Below are 23,531 nucleotides of genomic sequence, written 5' to 3' on the forward strand. Positions count from 1 at the left end.
GAGAGAGAGAGAGAGAGAGAGAGAGAGAGAACACGAGTAACACCTAAATACTCGCCTTTTCTATTTGGTTACTGTGCTTTTAGGGATTAAATTTTTTCCTTGAGGACTGCTTTAACTGGATACTAGAAATCACTGCATGTAGTTTCTTCAGTATTTACTGTTTTTCATGAAAGTATCTTTCTATGATTTGCTCTTTGACTGACTCATTATTTAGGAATTCACTGTGAAATCTCCCTTGCACCTGTCTTTTGTTTGTGCTCCCTGAGCTGATTACTATTTTCATTGCATTATGGTTTATTTCTGCCATTTTACATTTAGTTGCAATATCTTTGTGAACTAATATACTGCCAATTTTTGTAATGCTAAGAAATATGTACATTCTTTAATATTTCCATTTTTTAAATGCCATAAGTCTTTTCGTTCTAATTTCCCTAGTAATTTGTAAAATTCTGCATTTTTCCTTTTGCTTACTCTTGTTAGATTTGCCCAAATCTGAGACGCAGATCTCATAATTATGTTACTGTCTTTTTTTGTAATTTAATTTTTACTTTATGAATTTAGATTCTATAGTGTTTGAACACTATAATACAGACATAGATTTGTTGTCTATGATTCCTTTGAGTATAAATAATAGAGTCTCCTTGTTTTTCTCTATAGTGTGAATTTTTGCTTTAAAATTGTCTGACAGCATGACTGCAACTCATGCTTTTTCAAATTTACCTACTGCAGAGGTAAGGAACCTGTGGCTTCCAGGCCACAAAAGTGTTATTCTCTGCACTTCTTTACTTTTAAGGGGTGATCCTTTCAAGCAATAAATTATGGGGTTTTGTTTTCTTATCTAATCTGTCACTCCCTTTTATTGAATTGGTTAATCCATTCACAGTTAAAAAGTTTTAATCCATTCAGATTTAAAGGCAGGTAGGTGGCACAGAAGATAGAGCACTACACCTAGAATCAGGAAGCTGAGCTCAAATGGAACCTCAGACACAATAATTCTGTAACCCTGGGCAAATCCCTTAATCACTGTCTACCTCCCTATTTTCTACCTTCCCTCCTCCATTGATGTACTCTTATATTTTGGAGTTTAGTCTCACAAAATGTACTGATTCTCTTGTAGGGGCTGGAAGAGGAGAAGATTTGAAGTTTAGTTCACAGTGTTTCAGGTCTGTTTCTCCTCCCCATTTTTTCTATTTTTTTAAGTTACATTTTCATCTTTATCCTTTCATGAACTTGAAGAAGAAAATCTCTTAATGGAAACTATCATTATTTTTAACCCTTTAGGTGCTTCTTTTTTTTCCCTTTCTCCTTCTAGTTTTCCTCCCTGATTAAAAGTTTCTAGAGAAGGGGAAATTTTTTTATACTTTCATTGGTAGTTGTATTTATCAACCTTTCTTGGGTTGATATTGTCTGGGTACAAGCACAAGTCATTTTATTGTGCTTTGCAGATATTGTGGTTTTTATGGATCAAAGGTTTGTGGCAACCTTATTTTGAGGTCTATTTGAGGTCATTTTCCCCACAGCATCTGCCACATTGTGTCTGTTACATTTTGGTAAATTGCAAAATTTCAAATCTTTTAATAATTAGTTCATTATCATTATTTCACCAATATATAATCAGTGACCTTTGACATATTGTCATTGTTTTGGGGCACCATGAATTGCACGTATATAAGACAGAGCCCTTAATAAATGTTGTGTGTGTTTGGACTGTTCCACCAAATGGCCATTGCTTGTCTCCTTCTATTCCCTGAGACACAACAATATAGAAATTAGGCCAATTTACACCTCTACAATGACCTCTAAGTGTTCAAGTGAAAGGAAGTGTCAACCCATGTGACAAACTTTATCACTTTCTTATTCTAAGAAACTGACACACACAGCCACCCAAAACTGCAGCACCCACCATCCTCATCAGTCATCAACATCTATTACCCCTATCAACACCCATTACCAGCAAAAAGATTACAACTCACTGAAGGCTCAGATGGTTTTTAGCAATAGAGTATTTTTAAATTAATGTGTGTACTTTTTTTTAGAAATAATACTATTGCATACTTAAAAAGACTACAGTATGTCGTAAACATAACTTTTATGTGCAATGTGTAAAGCCAAGCATGAGCAGCTTTGCAGAGGACTGCTGCTATGAACAGCTTCCAGGGTTCTGATTACACAGTAGAGTGAATTCTCTATTGATTCAGTAACAAACTAAAACAAAACATTCACAGAAAATCAAAATACAGCATTCACCATGTTATGGCATAACAACTTATCACTAAAATGGCCACTTAAGTTTTCACCAAGGTGGTCACATAGTTTTAAACAAAGTATATTCATTTAGTAACTCATTCATTCTTAAGGAGGCAAGCCTCCTTAATTGCCACAAAGTACACCCTTAGGTCACACTGTCTTAATCTCTTCAATCAAAAAATCTTCTTTCTTCTTAACTGAAGATTAGTTTCCAATCATCCTTAATTAGTAAGTCCTTAACTCAATCATCTAAATGTAAAGGTCAAAGTTCTCCACCCCTAGTAAATCACTATCTTCTCAGTTTGCATTAAATACCCAAGGAGAGGTCTTTTCATCTTGACTTGAGGTTGGCTTTCTGCTTCCATGGTTCCTCTTTCATGGTCCCAGCTCCTGATCCAGTTCCTGTTCCATACTGAAGTTCACAGTGTCTAGTCCACCTCAAATCCTTCACAGTTTCTGTTTCTGGGAAGACAAAGCTTAACAAAGCCACAATAATATCCGGAAACATTGCTGGCATCCTCATCATTTTACTTTATGCCTGTGAAATCAACACAGATCCAACAACAATGTCAGAGGAATCAGCACAAATCATTAGTATAGTCCCAGGAACTCTGAAAATATCAGCAAGACCCTCCTTCAGGATTTCTGTAAACATACAACAAGAAAATCTTCTTTCAGGGCTTCTGAACCAGCAGCAAGGTCCTGGGGCTTCTGTAACAACAGCACCATTCTCTATCAGCAGAGGAACCTGAAAAAGTAACATCAAAACAGACAAAGTACCCACACCACAGCCATGCCTCCTCCCAGTTCTCCTCTCTTCTCATTTCTCAGCTCTTCTCAATTTTCAGTTCAGTCCTCAGTTCTCATTTCTCTTCTCAGTTCTTCTCAGTTCTCTACTCTCTCTCCAGCAATAGCAATCCAGCCTTCAGATGTTCACTCCCAGTTCTGGCTTCTCTCAGCTTGGGTTTTTCCTTATATACAGTATTAACACCTCCCTGTTAGGTCAACAAGTCCATCCCACTGTGGGATTCACAAATTCTGGGTCTTAATACTTGACACAATTATAAACTTGAAACTAAGTGCTAAGTACCTGTTAGCTTGCCAATACAAGGGGCAGGGAAGATCTTCAAATTCCCATTACCATTATACCATGGGAAACCAAAAAATTCATATGACTCACTTTATTGCAGTATTTGTTTTATTGTAGTAGTCTGGGACCAAATCTGTAATATCCCCAAATATGCCTTTATTTTTAAATTGTATAATCTGCTCATTTCTTGATTTCACGTGTGGAAATGCTTCAAATGCCTCTTTTTTATTGAACATCCATTATTTTCATACATAAATAGGCTTAGGTTTACAGATGCATTTTGAGCTCCTTTGCTTTTCAAAATAAATTACTCCATTCTCTTCTATGGTTTCTAATGGGTAAAGAAAAATCTTGTGTGTCTTCAAACTTTCTTTCCTTTATATTTAAAGGTCTCTGTCTTGGTCCCTTGACCCTAGCCCCGACCCTTGGAAACAATCTGAGTTTTTAAACTAGGGAGTCATTTCCCTATACTCAAAATTTCTGGTTTTCTTTGATCATTTCTTACACTGTGGTGTTTAGGTTTGTTGATTTATCATGTTTTTCAAGGAGACCAATAATAGCTAACTTTTCTGTATACATGTTGTCTTCAAGATGAATGTGCTTTACTTGCATAGAGATTATGTGTTTTTGTTTAAACATTACTGCTTTTAGTTTTCCTTTTTCTACATTGTTCTTCACTTAAGTTTAATTTTATTCTCAATTCATTTGTTCTCCCTTTGGTTCTTTGAAAAAACTCACAAACACGGACTAAAGTTTTTTTATTCTGCTATACTCCCAGGCTCACAACCCAGATATTAGCACAGACTTGTCATTCTCTCACAGCTCCCTTGCCCCCCATATCCAATCTGTTGTCAAATCCTGTTGATTCTACCTCTTGTATCAGACCCTTTCTCTTCTCCGACATTGACATTACTCTAGTGCAGGCCTTCATCACCTCTAGCCAGGACTATTTCAATAGCCTGTGGGTTGATCTGAGTCTCTCCCCTCTCCAGTCCATCCTCCACTTCACTGTCAAACTTATCTCTCTGAACACAGATCTGAACATGTCACACACACCCTCAATAACTCTCAATAAACTCTAGTGCTATTTTCTAGGGTATATAACTTTAAAAAAATATAACTGTATTTCAATATAATTAACTTCCTTTGTAATCCAATGTGTTATTTCATACATTCACAGTCAGTATTGTGAGAAGAGGTTCATAAGATTCTTTAGACCATTAAAGTGACCACAGAAAAAAGCTGAAGAATCTGTGTTAAGGGAGGCTAAGAATTCAAGAAGGGAGAGACAGAGCAGTTTGGTCATAATCCTTCAAGAAGATGGGACTGTCAATGAATGCTAAAGAAGAAGGAATATTAAACCAAGAGGACAAGATTAGGGGCAGCTAGGTGGTGCAGTGAATAGAGCATGGGCCCTGGAGTCAGGAGGAACTGAGTTCAAATCCAGCCCCAGACACTCAACACATTTACTAGCTGTGTGACGTTGGGCAAGTCACTTAACCCCAACTGCCTTTCCTTCCCCCCTCCAAAGTCATTTCTTCACATTTTAAAAGTATTCCTCTCCCCACCCATACAATTCTAATCAGACTGGGCATACACAATGATTCTTAAAATGTTGTATAACAGTAGTCTCTAATGAGATCAAAGTAAATTTTAGTATAATTTAATTGTAGAAAGGATTTTTAATCAGTTACCATTTACCTTTCTGGGCTAAGGGCCTCCTCATTTCTTGTCCATCTGATGACAGGTGAAGGAATTCCTGAAGCAACACATGGCAAGACTGCACTTTGCCCAATAACTTTGATTAGTGGTGAAGGCTGGCTCAAAAATACCAAGTTGGATGGAATCTCAGGATCTAAAAACATTTCCAAAATAATGGACAATGATTAACAATTAACAATTTAAGCCACTTCATTAATAGCTAATTACTGAATTCAGTTCATGTCTTTAAATTAGGGACATTATCACATTACACACCAAGACAGTACATATAAAAATGTACTTCAACAAATTAATGAAAAAATATTGTCTACTATATGAAAAACACTATTATGAGTCACAGAGACATACAGATGTTTAACATATAGCCCTGTACTTCCAGGAGTAGAAAATCTAATCAGGAAGGTGTATATAAAACTAAAATACAACTTTAAAAGTGCTGAGTGGTAATAAACAAAGTGTCAAAGGAAGTAAGAGAAAGGATAGCTCAGGGCTAAGGTAATTAGTAATGTCTTCAGGAAGGAGAACCTTAAAAGACAGATGGAATTTTGAGGGGAAGGTGGCAGGGAATATGACATTAGGACCTATAATTTTGTTGACAGAGGAAGCTCTAATAAGCTACAGCAATCACACAATATACTACTATAACTTCCGAGGCAGGACATGAACCAGCATCATACTATGTCTCTGAGCTTGGGAGTAGGAAGTTAGAGGTGACAATTCAGGCATAAATAAAAACAGCAACACCAAAGGTATAGCATATACAAAATGTGTTCAGAAAATGGTCAGCAAAAACAAAGAAAGGAAGAAATGGATGGATGAATAAATAGATTAATAATAATGTGAAGGTTTGCAAAGTACTTTACAAATACTACCTCATATTGCCCTCAGAACAATCATGCACAGTCCATTTTGCATATCGGGAAACTGAAGCATATAGAGATTAAATGACTCACCTAGGGTCATGCAATTAGTTAAGTATGTAAGGCTGGATTTGAATTCAGATCTTCCAGACCCTACATCCAGCAATCTATTCACTGTACCACCTAGCTGCCTCTTACAGATTATTTAGACTAGCAAAAAGACCAATGTAACTTAGAGTATAGGGATCTTATAAGGAAGTGTTGGGAAATAAGGCTGGATAGGTAAGTTTGGCATCAGATTTTAGTAGGCAAAGAGAACAGTAGCAAGTTACTGCAACAATAAAAGTATGAAGCAATAAGAGATCAAAATAAGGTGAGTTATTCTCTAATTGGAATTAAGGATGTAAATTTATTAACTTACACAAATTTTGAAGCCAGGAAAGGTCTTTAACCTATTTTGGCAGAAAAAAAATGTAGAAGATGGGCCAAGAAATCAGAGTGCATCTTTGCACTCTGCAGGGATGCTTACATGTTACAGAACCTTCTAAATAGAGAAAAAAAGAAGAACAAGGAGAGTAGATAGGAAAGCTCTATCATCAGAGTTAAACATTTTAGGAAAAAGAAGAACATAGACAAAGATTTTTCAAGCTTTGTAACTAACTCCTGAACAGGACAATTTGTCATGGGATCTGGTCCTTCTGCAGAGGGGCAGATTCAAAATTAAGCACAGGTTTTAAACTCAGAAACAAAATATGCCACAATCAAGGTAAAGATTGCAGGATATTTTTAAGTGCTTCATAAGGCCATATTAGATTAAAAAATAAGTGAAAAAGTTTTCACCTTTGAGAAAATCATTATAAATGATCTACTACACTAATACATCTTTTGGCCACAGTACCTTTTAGCAATCAGTGCTTCTGCCCAGTGGGCCCAGCACTAGGCAAGTTTGGTGGATGATCTATGTGTCAACGGTGATCCTTGTTCATAATTTAAATTTAATCATAATTTAAATTAAATGCCACACGTGATCACTGCTGATGTTGATAATGAGCTTAAAAGTATGTTTCTAGACAACTATGTAAATGGGGGTAGAAGGATTAGGGGAGGAAAAGTGAAGTGGAGGGAAAACCGAGAGAAAGTTATTTCAAAAGTTTCACAGTTAAGTGTTGGTAGAAGGTCAGAAGAACTTTACTAAATTCACATGTCCAATCAAAGCACTGTAGTCACATTCACCAACTGTCAGGAGGATAAAACTACATTACTGGTATCTTCTACATATCACCCAGTAAATCATGGGAGCTCAATCATTAATACCCACATTGTAAACAAAACAGGGGTGTTTTTAACTGAAAAAGTTTTAAATTATATTTTCAAAAAATGTATGAGATCACCTAAGCATTTTTATTTTTGTTCATCTAGTCTCATTCATTCAATAAGTATTTAATAAGCTCACTGTATTCAGTTACTGCAGGAAGTACCAATGACAAAAACCTTCTAAAATCTACAAAAACGGGAAGTTGGGGAAGTCTACAAATGAGGATCCTCCACAGAGATAATCTCAGTTGTCCAGGTCCCTGGATCCTGAAATGCAGACACCCTGAGTGGGAACACTGGTGTGGGAATGCATCAGAAGAGGAGCAGTCATTAAGGCAGCCCAGGCACAAAGGGTAATGCTCACTGAACTTCACCATTCATTACTGTCAGTCTTACTCCAGGATGCACTGTACAGAGGCACCTTTCAAACATGTTACAAGACTTGTTACAATAATAACAAAATGTGTTTTTCCATGGGTGGGCCAAACATCAACTTCTAATGAACACAATGACCTCTCTTTAAAAATGACAAGAAGCAGAAATGTATGTGACAACTTCATACCTGGAAGAACTTTCAGCTCAGCCTCCTCACTGTACTTCGGAGGCCCACCACTTTCAATTATGCAGCGATAAAGCCCTCTGTCTCCTTCCGTAACGTTGCTGATAACCAGAGCTCCGTTTGGGAGTTTGATGACTCTGCCATCCAAAACAAGTGGCTGTCGATCCTGCTCCCACCTCACAAACGGGACCAAATCAGCATTGACTTCACAGTTGAGTACTGCACTGTTTCCAGCATAGACTGATGAGGATTCAGGCTGACTGGCAAACCTGGGAAGACCTAAAAGGGATGGGAAGGGACAAATGGAATCAGTCATTCGTTGTTCAGAAATGTAGACTCTCATTCCTTGAATGCTTATACCCTAGAAAGAATTTACTAAAATATGTGGAAGATGTTAAATTCATATGAAATATAACATTGAATTGCTGTTATGACAAATAAACTGCATGGCAGAGTCCAAAGAGTGCTGGCCTCAGGAGCTGAAGAACCAGGGCTTAAGCCCCACCTCTGTCACCTGCTGGTCATGTGACCCCCAGACAGTCATTCCCCTTCTCAGCAGCTCAGCAGATGGCGGCAGGTGCCTCAGTAATGGTGGGGGAGTCTCTCTGCATGCTTATGTGTAGCCAGAGCTTACTCTTCCACCTGCCTCAGCTTCCTTTCTTTGAAGCTCAGATAGACTATCAGTGCCATCCCGGGACCACTTAGCCCAATTCTGGACTAGAAACTACAGTATTCAAGACATTAAGAAGAATATAAAAAAGAAACAAGAATATGGGTGGACAACATGAAGACGTGAGAAGTAAACAGCTGTGTAAGAAGAGAGTACTATCCAACTCCTCCTAGGTCTTCTCTTCTCCAAGTTAATCACCTGTAATTAGCCTGAACCATGGGTAATCTACTCAAGGGGGATTTAAAATTAAAGTGAATCTACAGAAGGAAAACTTCCCAAAAAGAACCATAAAATCAGATACTACAAACAAAAGCACCAAGATCAGGGTCAATCAACAATCACACACATGAGCCAAGTATGGGTAATAAACAAAATGAGCTAAACATCTCAATGGAAAAAGTGTTTAAACACAACTTCAGAGGTATAACTGAGAGGCATACAAAAAGATCTGATGAGTGCAGTTATCCTAACTCTGCAAAATGAAAGCTATAAAAGCCTATGAAGATATACCAAATGGAGGCAATGTTTGTTAAATGCAAGTAAATATAGTGGAAAGCAATCACATGAAAATCCTATGATCACCTACCTAGAGCTAGAAGTACCTTCAAAATCAAGTCCAACCACTGTATTTTACTGAGGAAGGAACCCAGCCAGGTACAGAGGTGATACAGTGACTTGTCTTCGATCACATTGCTGTTAAGTATTTGAGGCAGGATTTGAACCCAGATCTTTCTCCCTCCAAGTACCCTGTCCTACCCACTATACCACCTAGCTGGACTTTCAATAGAGGTAAAAACAGAAGAAACATCATGGTGGAAGAATATTACAGGGGCAGGAAAATATGAGATACATGAGAACAAAGCTGGTAATGAGAAAAAAAGGTACAGAACTTGAGGGGTTGGGAGGGAGGACTGACATCTGCTTTACATGCGTTGTGACCAAAATTAATTCTTCACTTGGGGGCCACACCTTCTAATGATGAGCTTCCTGGAACTTAGTAAGGCTGGTACCAAAATGACAAACATAGTCCACGGTCATATCACATTTAAAAGGTTCAAGCTTGGCTGGTACTCCATTGGTGTGGACTCCTTTAAGCATACAATGTCACCTTGATTTCATTCTGAGGCACTGCAAGAGGACTTTGGCAGCAATAAATAATTTGCACTTGGACAGGAAAACAACAAATTGAATGTATATAATAACAACTGACATTCTAGAATGCTTTAAGCTCTACAAGTCTACAAGCATCTTTGAAGTGATGACTCTGTGTCAGATACTGGCACATGAAGTACTGGGGATAGAAACAAAGTCCCCATCTCCAAGAGCTTACATTCCAATGGGGAGGAGGTGAGACAACACCTAAAAGGGAGCTCAGCAAGGGGTGGAGATCATGAAGGAGGGAGAATTTGAGTTGAGAACAGAGCTGGGAGAGCAGTGAAGGAGTGGACACGGTTGGTGTGGCCACCTGCTCAAAAATGGAAATTCTGAGAAGAACTCATCAATTAGAAGAGAGTCAAGAGGCAAAGAGTGAAATGGTCACTAGAACATGATGAATTCAATAAGCATTTATTAGTCACCTGTATGTGCCAGGGCCGATGCTGTGTTAGATATATAAATAAGAAAGGGGGGGGCAGTTTCTGTGCTCAAGGAGCTTACAATCAAACGGGAGATGTCATCACAAAAGGAAGTAAAAATGGAGGAGGGGGGAAACAGCACTCCCCCAGGAAGGAGGGAGGAAAATGTTCCTTAGAAACTAAGCAGAGAAATTGAAAGAAAATGTAGCTACCAGCAAAGCTGCTTCAAAAGGAGGAGTTAATTGCTACACCCTCCACCCTCCTCCCTCCAATCAAGGGGTGAAGTCTGGAGAGTTAAAAGCAGAGTCAAAAGCATTTTAGAAGCATCATAGGAACTGCATCAGTTTTGTCAGGTCGCCATAGAATATAATGCATATAATGTATATAAAGTGCTTTGTAAATCATGAAGTTGTATAAATATTACTGTACATACCAGAAAACTCATACTGGACAAAAAAAATCTTAGAAATTAAAATGGAGGAGAGAATTTAAAAGAGAGGCACAATGACATATTGTTGGTGGAGTTATAAATTAGCACAAACATTCCAGAAAGCAATTTGGAATTCAACAAACAAATAGCTAAAATGTCCATCCACACCAAGGTCGAGATCCTTATCCTAAAGAGAGATGCCAGGTATGTTACTGACTAAAGTAAGAATAGCTGCATTTGGTGAACCAGAAACAAAGTAGAGGTTAATCAGCTGGGTAATGGCTAAATATACAGTGGTACATGAATGTAATCAAAACTCACTGTGCTGTAAGAAGCAACATACATGATGAATACAGAGGAGCATGAGCAAATGCAAACTTAAGCAGACAGAGCCAAGAAAATAAGACAATGACAACAAAAATGGAAAAAGAGCCACCACAAAAAAATAAAAATGAACACTGCAAAAATACTTAGAGCAAGCTTTAGCCCAAAGCAAAGAGATGAGAAAAAAACTAATCCATTCCTTTACAAAGACAGTCTACAAATATGAAACGAAAAAAATATAATTTCAGATTTTTTGCAAAATATTGATAGGCTTTGCTGAATTGTTATCTCATGTTCCTCTTTTCCTTTTGTCTTTTTTTTTTTAAATTCTTTGCAATAAGAGATAGCGAGAAGGGTGAAAATCCAGGCAACATAACCTAGGCAAACCTACATAAAAAAGAATGAGGGAAAAACCCTTCACATATTCAGTTCTCATCAGACAGAGATTTAACAGTAGAGAGTAATTCTGAGAATTTAATAATGTGGGGAGGGGGGAACTTCAGTCAGAATCATCATTAAATAAATATCTGAATGTCAAGGTGTCAAGGTGTCACTTGGGAGGTTGAGAGATAAAAAAGGCTTTCCCCTTTATTTCCCTATTCCCTGAAATGCCCATTAACATTCATCAGATGCTAGCAGATTTGCTTAAATCCCAGTGGGAAGCACACAGGTGTGAGATTGTGAGATCTGAAATAACAGCTGCTAAGCACTGTGCCTTCTAAAAGAGAGACAAGAAGAGGAACACTATTTGAAGTTTCTTCAATTTCCTGACAATCTTAACATGACATATGGACTTAAGGCCCTTCACAATCTCTTCCCTCCTTTGGACATTCTTCAGACGATCAATGTCCTTCTTAAGAGTGCCCAGAACTAAACACAATACTCTAGGTGAGGTCTGATGTGGGCAGAGAACAGTGGAACTATCATCTCCTTATTCCTGAAAGGTCTGCCACTCAATACAACCCCAGACTGTATGAGCTTTTTTGGTGCTACATCAAACTGCTGTCTCACATTAAGCCTGCTTTACCTTAAAACCCCCAGATCTTTTTCTGTCTATGTTGTTTATCTATGACTCCCCCATCTTATATTTGTGAAGTTGGTATTTTTTGTATCCAATTAACTGAAATTCATTTTATCAGTTTTAAGCCAGTGCTTTGGCCTTTCAGATCCTTTCTCGGGGTAGTTATTCCTTTCTGTTTTGTGTCATCTGAAAATTTGATGAATATATCATCCATATATCTAAATCATTAATAAAAATGTTGAACAGCACAGAACCAGTCACAAATCCTTGGGGCATTGCACTGGACCTCCTGACATGTTAGCTCTGAAATCATTAAAAACTACTTTGAATCAACTATTCTACTGGTTCTGAGCCTAATTATATTATTGTCTAATCCATATTTCATCATAATTGCTACAGAAATAGTGGAGATACTTTATCACAAGCACTACTAAAATCTAAGTAAAATATGCCCACAGCGTTTCCTCTTCTAATGGTTGAGATTAATGAGAACAATCAGAAAAACCAAAAGGTACAAACATCTAGCATCACTTTCTAAAGAAACTTGACTGAAATAAACTGAGCCATGTAGAACAACTACAACAAAATCAGAATGGATAAATCAATAAATATTTAAATGTACCAAAAATGTTACAAAGAGCTGGGGATACCACCTTTCTTCCCCACCAAAAACAGAAAGATAGACTCTCCCTTTAAGGAGCTTACATGCTAACGGTGGAGGAGAAGAATCTTGACCAGAGGATGACATTTCAGTCCTGAAAGTTATTTGTACTGTGAGTGGGCCACTACAGTTGTTGTTAAGTTGTGTGATCCTATGGATCATACTGTCCATGGTGTTTTCTTGGCAAACATACCGGAGTGGTTTGCTACTTCCTTCTCCAATGGACAAAGGCAAACAGAGGTTAAGTAACTTACCCAGGGTCACACAGTAGGAAAGTGTCTGAAACTGGATTTGAACTCAGGTCTTCCTGACTCCAGGCCTGGAACTCTATTTACTGAGTCACTTAGCTGCCTCAGAATGGGGTCATATGGAAATAATAGGTGGATACATGCCATCCAGGAACAATGAGTTGATCTGCCTATTATTCACAGTTCCAGAACTAGGAAGGGAAATAGAGGAAGGAAAGGGTACTCAGAGACCAGGGATCAAAACTATTAGAGAAGCTATGGAGGAAATGGTCAGTCATGAATGAAATAAAGCATAGCTAAGACTCTTTGTGAAAAGGACAATAGTGGTCCCAAAGAGGCTGTCACTAATCAAAAGTGTAGGGTCCAGGTCCTTCAGAACAAGGCTACTGATAAGGTTATGAAGAAGATGGTAGGAAATCGAAAAGGGAAATCCTGTGATACATCTAATTAGATACAAAGAGAATGCATCAGGAGGCACAGCTTCTGATTTTGAAGTGAAAGTCTTTTAGGAAAAGCATCCTTGGCAATGCTCAGCCAGTATAAAAGAAGTATTTAAAAAGTTCCCGTCCACACACGGCAATTAAAACCTGGTTCATTTAACTGAGGACGTTGGACACACACAAATGAAACAAAACTAAAAGGAAACAAGTCAGTTAAGTACTAAGTGTTCTAACTAAAAGAGATCTATCAGTGAAGTACAACAATGGTATAGATAAACTTATTTGTAGAATCTTACAGAGTGCAATGGTGAAAGATCATTGATAATATCACTTTATAAGACAACGAAGAGACAGAACATGTTTATATATAGAATGACTGTCAGGAGACTCAACCAGGAAAAATTATTTTAAGAGCACTTAAGGATAATACTAGAAAGGGGACAAAAAGACATAAAGAGTTTTATAATAAGCTGTTTTGCAAAGACAATGGGGCCACCCTTATCAAGAGACTAACATCACAGTCTCCAGGGGGCTTCTTGAGGAAGTAGAACACCACACTAAAAAAAACAAAAATGAGAAGAGCTGCTGGACTAGATGTCCTTGCTCAAGGCAACATTATTTGGGGTGAAATGAGGGTTAGATTTTTTTTTTTGGAGGGCAATTGGGGTTAAGTAACTTGCCCAAGGTTACACGACTAGTTTTTTGTGTGGATGTTGTCTGAGGCCAGAACAAACTCAGGTCCTCCTGACTCCAGGGCCAGGGCTTTACTCACTGCGCCACCTAGCCACCCTGAAGGTTAGATTTTATTTCTTGGGTTTTTTGGAGGGGAGAAGGCAGGGCAATTGGGATTAAGTGACTTGCCCAAGATCACACAGCTAGTAAGTGTTAAGTGTCTGAGGCCAAATTTGAACTCAGGTCCTCCTGACTCCAGGGCCAGTGTTCTATTCACTAGGCCACCTAGCTGCCCCAAGGGTTAGATTTTAAGACATTAAACAAGGGAAGTATACCAAAGGCTTGGGGGGAAAAAATCTCAAATCTTACAGGGAAAAAAGTGACCAAATATAAGCCAACCCATATGTCTATTATCCCATTTAAAATATTTAAAATGTCCCATATAAAAATTTTATAAGAATAATTTACTCAAAAGGCAACATGAAATCATAAATCAAAGGCTGACAATGAAGTTAGGATAAGCAAGGCACAGGGAAAAGATGGATATGAGCTAAACACTTAGGTCCAAATATTAGCCCTGCCACCTACTACCTATGATCTGGAGCAAATAATGTAGCTTCTCTGGATCTAAGTTTCCTTATTTAAAAAGTGACTAAGGTTCCTTTCAGCTCTAAATCTAAGACCTTAATTTGTGTTCTTATCTATAACACCTCTATGATTAAAGAAAAAGAAACTTAACCACACGGTGCCCCAAACAACTCTTTACAACAATAAGTTATGGATGATAGGCCAATTTGTATCAATATAGCGTTTCCTAAAAAAAGGGATTTCTTTATAACAATGATAGGACAAGTCCAGATTAAAAAACAACAACCATTACATACAATTTAAACAAGCCTCCTTGATGAAGCAAAGAAGAATAAGCAGATCTTCATGAATAAAAGTCTTAAGCAGCCTATATCTTTAAAATCAAATAATTGGCCCCAGCATGGTTATTATTTAAGAAAAATGAAAGCATGATTTACATCAACAAAGCACTACTTGAAAGCTCTCCTCCAACAAAGTATGGACCACCCATATGCCAATATCATATGACTAATTTTTAAGACAGAAGAAGATTTATTCCACAATCCTCTGATTATTAACACAGAGAGAGAGGCATAAAAGAGGAACATATGCTCATCAAAGGACCTTGCTACCATCAAGAATGTCCAGGACAGAATACAAACAAAAGACAGGTTTCAGATAAATGGTACAGTTTTCTAGATTCTCTTGTTCCCAGAAAGCCTCATGCTGATTGAATCAAGACCTAGAACAATGCAGAGGCTCCTAAATGAAATTCTTATCCTCTCAAAACAGATTGGACTACATATACAGCACTGAAAATACCAGGTAGATTTTTTTTTTAATTTAGCCAACTTTTCTGACAACAAAATACATTTGGAGACAACTCCCAGAGCTGGTACAGCAGTCCCTCTATGTTGGGCAGTACAAATGACAATGAGCTTGACCTATTATTGAATAAGAAGGGCAAAAGAGCAGGCTGGATTCTGTTTGGAAAACTGCACAGTAAATTTAAAAATTTTTAAATAATCCCAAGCTTCTCCCTGAAATAGGGTTCATCTCTTTCACAACAATATTCTTCTGGTGATGAATATGGTTGTGAACCAACGAATGCCATGGTATCCACAGAACTAAAAGCTGAAGGTCACTGAAAGAATGTGGAGAGGAGCGTGATACATAGGATTCACTACAATATATCACCAAGGAAGAAATATGAGAAGTGACAAAAAAATCATCAGAAATATGATGAGGAAAAAAAAAAGTTAAGTCACATGTTTAGAGCAAAGAATAACCCATTGACAGCTTATGGACTCAACAGGCCTCGGGGCAATGTCCAAGGATCTAGAGTGAGGCCCCCATTGTGCATGGACCAACTATTATATAGATAAGAGTTACCCTGAATAAGAATGTGAGGATGCACTGCCGTCTGCATCAATACAGGAAGGACTGGCATTAGTGAGGCTACAGATCTATCAAAGTATTTGTTGCTCTGCCATGAAAAATAGACCCTTCATATTAGTAAATATTTTTTTCTTTTTTGGAGCGGGGGAAGGCTGGGCAATTGGGGTTAATTAACTTGCCCAAGGTCACTTGGCTAGTAAGTGTTAAGTGTCTGAGATTGGATATGAACTCAGATCCTCCTGACTCCAGGGCCGGTGCCCTATTCACTCTGCCACCTAGCCGCCCCAGTATTACTAATTTTTAAAAGATTACAAAAAATGAAAACTATATGACACATCCCTCCCACATCTCCCCTACGGAAACAGAGGCCTTGAGTAAGACCCTTCTCTCTCTCTAAATATCAAGTGCTATGAATGTTTGAGATTAAATATTTAACAGTCTAAACTAAAAGGAACTAAGATAAATATAAACGTTCCTCCTTCATATAAAACCACCTTTCTGAAAGCCTTTTTCACATCTACTGGACACTCCTTTGCCTTCACAAAACAATCATTAAGTTTAATAGTATCTTTTAAGTGGTGACTAGATATACTAAAGTGCTTACCCACAAAACTGAAAGACTTCTTTACATAGCTACTTAGAAACAGGTTTGGCTTTCATAATTTTGTCACCTTGTTATCTAACAATTCTAGTTATACAGGACTCCTTAGGTCAAAAAAAATGTAAGAGTTACTATTCTCTCATGGAAAACAAGCGCCTGGTCTTTATTTACAAGGTGAATTTATCCTCTTAATTTCCAATCCTGGTGAAATAAAAAACTCCAAGATTTGGGTTTGAAAACGAAAGGTTTTTAATGCTACATAAAGCAACTCTTTTTCAGAATGCCAACCAGTCTGGGGTGGCTAGGTGGTGCAGTGAATAGAGCACCAGCCCTGAAGTCAGGAGGACCTGAATTCAAATCCAGCCTCAGACACTTAACACATTTACTAGTTGTGTGACTTTGGGCAAGTCACAACCCCAATTGCCCTCCAAAAAAGCGAAAAAAAAAAAAAAGAATGCCAACCAGTCAATCAATGAGCATTTATGAAATGCTTACTATGTACCAGGGCACTGGGAAAACAAAGAAAGACCAAAACAAGACAAAGCCATCCAGCCCCTGTCCTCAAGGAACTTCCATTCTAAAGAGAGGAGGAGAATGGAACATGTAAATCGGTACAATCAGGACCTATACAGAGTGAGTGAAAAGTAATCTTGGAGGGGAAGGCACTAGCAGAGGTGGTAACTGGGAAAGACCTCACATAGAAGGTAGAATCTGAACTGAATTAGGAAAGCAAAGAAGCAGATATGCAGGGACATTGCATTCCAGGACTAAGGGAGAGCCAGTGAAAAGGCTGAGATGGGAGAGGGACTGATTCACTGTGAAGCACAGTAAATAGGCAGCTACATGTCTGCAGTGCAGAGTGCTGGGCCTAGAGTCACGATGACTCATCTTTCTGAATTCAAATCCTGCCTCAGACACCTCATAGCAGTGTGACCCTGGGCAAGTAATTTAACCCTGTTTGCTTCATCTGTTAAATCAGCTGGAAAAGGAAATAGCCAATAGTATCTCTGCCAAGAACCAATATGGGGTCACCAAGAGTTGGACCTAAGGAGTCCTGTATAACTAGAATTGTTAGATACCAAGGTAACAAAATTATGAAAGCCAAATTTATTTCTAAGTAGATATGTAAAGAAGTCTTTCGGTTTTGTCAGTAAGCACTTTAGTATATCTAGTCACCATTTAAAAGACACCATTACACATGACTGAAAAGAATGAACAATAGTAAACAGGGGACTTGTAGGCCATGTGATCAAGATGAAGGACTACACATTTGATGATTTAGGACAGGAGTGGGGAACCTGTGGCCCTCTAGGTCCTCAAGTGTGGCCTTTTGACTAAAGTCAAATTTCACAGAACAAATCCTCTTAATAAAAGGATTTGTTCTGTAAAACCTGGACTCAAGTCAAAAGGCTATACCCAAGGAACTAGAAGGCTACATGCGGCCTTGAGGCCACAGGTTCCCCACCCCTGATTTAGGACATACAAGATCCAAAAGAAGGTTGGGAAAAAAAACAAAACCAAACCATGAACTGACTTTTGTACTAAGGTCACTCAATATCCCTTCCCACCTCCCACCCTACCAGCAAGGGTGCACTTAGCCAACTCAAGAATCCAACCCAAGCACCTGACACACCTCCCCCCCTCCCCCCCAATTCACAACAAAACCCATCACCACACTCTGGTTCTCCTACCCTCTCCCCAGTTCCAAGAAGATGTCACCTCCAGGCTGCAAAAATGTGCCTCCTCTTTGATAGATCAACAGAAAGACAGCATTACAGCAATATTCCAGGGGCAGAAACCTGCCATAAGGAGGGATTGGGAAGCAGGACAGCAACAGAGAGAAATAGACAATAAGCATTTCTGGCCTTGAAAAAGAGCTCAATCCCTCACACTACCATGTCCTGCTCCCAGGGCTTTGGAGACTCTAATTTCAGAAATCAGTCTCATAGGACCAATACTCCATCCAGCTCTCTTAATTGTTGGTGCTGGTCCAGAGAACTAAGAAAAAGAGGAAGTAGGATAGGACACAATGTGTGTGCATGAAGCAGGTAGGAGGTGAGGAGAGGTTGTGTAGAACTCTTGTAAGCCTGAGAAAAAGAGCTCAGTATCCAACTGGGGCCAGTGCTGTCCCCACCCCACCCCCAAAACTCATTTGACTCAGAGACCTAGACTGGTCAACTATAAATTATCCAGCAAGGGAGGAGGCTGAGACACTATTAGATCCAGCCCCCAAGAAAATCACTATCAGATGGGAGACTCAGACAGTGAACAATAGGGGTAAAATAAGTGAAAAAGAAATCTGAAATTTACCAACATTAACAGAAGACAGAAAAATGGCCTCCAGATCTAGGAACCGAGTTCAGGCATCTATGAATAAATACTATAAAACAAAGGAAAATGACCCAACACTTAATATGACAAAGGATCCACTAGGATTTAAGGAGAACTTGGAACCATAACCTGCCATTCTATGGTTCACAAGAGATCTGGCACACACGTTTCCTTCTGTTGCTATCATTTCTCTTATTGATTTTTCTAGTCATGTTCAAGGTATTTGAATTTTCTTCTTAAAATTATTAGTCCTTTAAATTTTTTCCCAAATAATTTTCCTTATTGCTCACTTCCTGACTCCTTCCACCACTCAGACTGTGGTTTCCTTAGGGGCTGGATCTCAAAGTGTCTCAGTCTCTCCCCACTCTGGGCAATTCATGATTGACCAGCCTAGGACTTTGCTCCAAGTGACTTTGGGTGGTCAGAACTGGCTGTAGCCAGATGCTGTACTGTTTCCCTCAAGTTTGGAGTTCTGCATGTCCCCCACACAAACAGTGCTGTGTCTTGGTAGCCTACCCCACTCCCTCTGTTCCTCAAGTCTCTGGTTCAGTACTGGCACCAACAGTTCAGAGTTTTGCAACCCTGCTACTTCTGGGTTGACACCGGAGGCAGACTTTTGTTCCTGAAGAACTGAGGTCAAGCTGTCTATCAGGATCCTAGCAAATGTCCACAGTGGGATGCGGAGGCGTATCTTGATGTAAATATGTGGCATGACCTCGGGTCTGCTACTGTGAGAAGTGGGAGAAGGGTACTTACTAAGTGAGCTCAGGGTCAGTGAGCATTAGTTCTTAGGGTTTTTTTTTCCATTTTTTAAACTTCTTTTGGATCCCTTGACCATAGAGATAGCAGAAGTTGCTTTACTTTTAGCATATAATTTCTGTTTTGAAGAAATTTAAAGGTTTGAGAAGTTGTAGGGATTGGAAAAAATGTCTAGTCTGCCATCTTGTTTTTCACATGACCTAAAAACTGCAGGGATTCAAAAAAGAAATGAAGATTTTGACAGTAGATTCTATGGTCTATATGGCAAAAAATAAGGGGCAAATAGATATACTAAAGTCTTTAATGGCAAGTCTCACCAAAGAAACAAAGGAGAGAACAATATATGCAAATATCCTAAAAAATTAAAGATAAGCCTAGAAGAAAAGAAAAAAATGAAAAGAAAATACACTCACTACCTAAGCAAAACATACTGATCTCAAAGTCAGTATGTGTAAAGACAAACTAAGGATCACATAAGATCCTTGTTTAACACAAAAGGACAAAAAAAAACCTTACACCACAATGCATGAAATAAAAGGAGAGAACTGCCCACAACTCCTGAAAACGGAAAATTAAATACTAATTGAAAGAATTCCTAGATCTCCTGCAGAAAAACAACAACAACAAAACAAGGCTGCAAATTCCAAGACACATAATGGTTAAATTCTTCAAGCCATCCTGAGAAAACCCTTCAAATAGAAAGGAAAGGAAATTCAAGTAAAACGAGGCTATTATGCACCCAGCACATCACTAACTGAGGGAATGGAAGAGTATATTCCAAAGACCACTGGAGTTCAGCATGCAGCCCAAGGTGACTTACTATGAAAATCTTAACCATAAATGAAAAAAAAAATGAACATTTAATAATAAAAAGAAATTTGAAGCATTCTTAGAAAGAAAATCAGACCTGAAGAGATTATTTGCTTAACACCCCAGACAACAGATATGCAAGAGAGGTGAATGAACCCAACAAGCTAAGATAACAGCAGAGAGTACAGTAAGAGATTCCTTGGGGGGGGGGGAGGGGAGAGGGGAGGGGAGGTGTATTTATAAGTTTGCTATAATAGCAACTTTCATTTGAAAATATTTTGGCTATCACTTACAAAAATTACAAAAATGTATAGGGTGGTTTAAAGACACAACTTCAATACATTATTATGAGTCAACCTTCACTGTATGTCTGAAACCTTAGAATGTGGTTAGTTTTAATTTATAAGCAAAGGATAAATGAAATGTAACTGTTAAGAGAAACATGAAAAAATTAATAACATTTATTTCCTAAGTCATGGTTAGTGTAATTTTGCTATTTAAGGTTAAAAACTCTTGTGAATAAAATTTGATTTTGTTTTGAATTTTGATTACATGGATGACAGTCTGAATTGCCAGTGAGCCAATAGTCTACCAGGCAAGGAGAATATGGCATGTGCTACTGTCTGAAAACTGCTACAGATAAATGTCTGTTCCTAGGAAAAGTTGATGGGATGACCTTGGCATGGCCTAAGATAAGATTGTCTTGACTGAGTTTCCCCATCATGTTATTTCTTTCCTGAACAGGTAATTTTGCCATCTAGTAATACTAAGCCTGACTTTTGATACCCTATGAATAATGTGGAGCTTTACTACATGGCTATCATATATGATATATGCCTGGAATTAAATACAGCTAAGGGAAAGGGAATTTTTCCCCTGTTATAGGATATGTCAGGTCAGTCTGTGTTCTTAAGGGGATAAGTCTTGATATTTCTATAACTGTGTCTCTCCCTTTTCCTTTCATATTAAATTTCTAAAAACAGGGCAGGTGAGCACTAGAAGTTTCACAAGTACAATACTAAATCAATTAATTAATAGATTGACACAGAAACATCTCTGAATTACTATAATACAACACAAGTATGAACAACCTTAAAATTTTTATCTTTATTTGCAGTCAAATTATAACAATCTCCTAAGGGGAGAATTAGACAAAGTAAAAAGACAAAAATGCAATGTAAAAGTTTTCTAATTAAATGGAATAATACATTTTGAGAAAGCAATAGGATTAGACTGTTTTCTCTAAAAGCCTAGGATATATAAATATGTATATGACAGACTTCCAAATGTATCTAGCATGGAAATTCTGACTTTCTTATTGTTGTTTTAGTAATAAATTCTCAAAACTGGATTAAGGGTTTTACACATAAAATTGAAGGGCACCTAACGTGGCATAGACCAGAAGTCAAGAAGAAATCTGGTCTCAGACACTTACTAGCTGTGTAATCTTGAATAAGGCACTTAACCCTGTTTGCCTCAGTTTTCTCATGTGTAAAATGAGCTGGAGAAAGAAATGGCGAACTACTCCAGTATCTTTGCCAAGGATACTCCAAGGTGGGTCTTTGGTTTTTTAGTTGGACACAATTAAAAACAACTAAACAACAATATAAAATTGCATTGATAGTTGTAAAGAAAGTGAAATTATCTTCCCATTTTCAAAGCTTCTGTCTGATAATTTTACAAGAAAGGAGGGTTTGTTTTACAAGTTAGATCCTTATAATTTTTTTTTTAATTCTTATATCAGGTACAGGGTATAAAGATAAAAACAATAAGTGGTATGTGAAAACTAAAATTCTCTAAAGTCACAGGTTCCTAATGGGTTTTGAATTTTATGTTCTTCTTAAAGCTAAACAGTATTGTTCTTAATAGGATCAGAACCATAAGGCTTGAACTGGTTTTCACTACATCAACAAGTTATTGGAAAACCAAACTCAAGAGGTTGTATTAAATCTTGTTACTACCAGATTTTAGCACAATTACCTAGAAATATCTATAATTTGGAACTAGAGAAGAGCCCCCCTTTAGAGCTGTCCAAGAATGAAGGCTATTCCAGAATGTCCAAGAGAAGATATTTTCAGGGACTAGACAACTACATGGAACACCTGGGATTCAAGATGTGCTGATTAAATGGACATCAGGAGTGGATTACTCAGATACTTGATGTTAATTATTATCATTGTTGTATTGCTTCAACTTTTTGCTTCATGGTGTTTATGTTTGCAGAATTTTCTTGGTTACTTTAGTGACATGTAAATCTCCCCTCTCAAAATTAGTCCATTGTGAGTCCTCTAAATATTTCAATCTGTAGCCTTAGTTTGTCTACAGAGCCTATTTAACAAGGTTTGTATATCATCATTATTGTTCTTAGACTCCATGTTAGCTGGAGTACTAAGCTATGTGAGAAGATGTTTCCCAGTGGTCTTTTCTTGGTATGTAAAGTTGATAGTAAGCATAAGAACATTAAAAACTTATAAATTTGGTTTATAGGTAAATGATCCCCAGAGAGAGAGGGCTGAGCACCCTCCTTTATGAACCAAAGTGGAGAATTAAAAGAATTGTGGAAATTGAGTGGACCATACTGATTCTATCTTGTGACAATTCTAGAGCAAGCTCACTTCCTTTTCCAGTCAGACTCAAAGATTAGTGTAGGGCATTTTCTTACAATTATACATCTTAAGCAACCTTATGTGAAACGTTATGTCTTATATGAAAGCTAGTCTTGTGCTGGTCAATTAGTTACTGTTCCATGTTCCTTTTTTCCTTAAATATGCTATTTATTATTTATTTATTTTTCACATTCTTTTCTTTTTCGTTTGAGTTCCTTATTCTCCCCCTTCCTCCCATAACCACTGAGAAGAGAAGCAATATGATATCAATTATACATGTGAAATCATCCAAAACTTACTTCTGTATTGCCATACATTTTTTTTAAAGCAAGGAAAACAAAGCAAGAAAATTATATTTCAATTTGCACTCAGAGTTCATCAGTTCTCTCTCTGGAGATGGATAGTGTTTTTCATCATGAGTCTTGGAATTATCTTGAATCACTGTATTGATCAGTCAAATCTTTCACAGTTGATCATCATTATAACACTGGTCTGTACAAAATGATCTCCCAATTTTTCTCACTTTACTTTGTAACAGTTCATGCAGGTCTTGCCATATTTTTCTGAAACCACCCCCCTCATCATTTCTTATAGCACAATAGTACTCCATCATCTCATATACCACAT

The 23,531-nt window shown here is 37.8% G+C and overlaps 1 protein-coding gene across 2 annotated transcripts in view; it reads right to left on the minus strand.

Moving 5' to 3' along the window:
• The window catches only part of NEO1 (neogenin 1), a 279,673-nt gene that overhangs the window by 182,775 nt on the left and 73,367 nt on the right, over positions 1-23,531 (minus strand). For both annotated transcript variants that reach the window (XM_069071219.1, XM_069071217.1), the window contains exons 3-4: positions 7,796-8,071; positions 5,039-5,192 (exon numbers count right to left, since the gene is read on the minus strand). In XM_069071219.1, coding sequence (XP_068927320.1) covers positions 5,039-5,192; positions 7,796-8,071 — 430 coding nt within the window. The remainder of the gene's footprint in view (positions 1-5,038; positions 5,193-7,795; positions 8,072-23,531) is intronic.

The sequence above is a fragment of the Petaurus breviceps genome, unplaced genomic scaffold (assembly GCF_028583685.1).
Source record: "Petaurus breviceps papuanus isolate PSGF00001 unplaced genomic scaffold, PetGlider_PUasm1.0 90825, whole genome shotgun sequence".
NCBI classification, from domain to species: domain Eukaryota; kingdom Metazoa; phylum Chordata; class Mammalia; order Diprotodontia; family Petauridae; genus Petaurus; species Petaurus breviceps.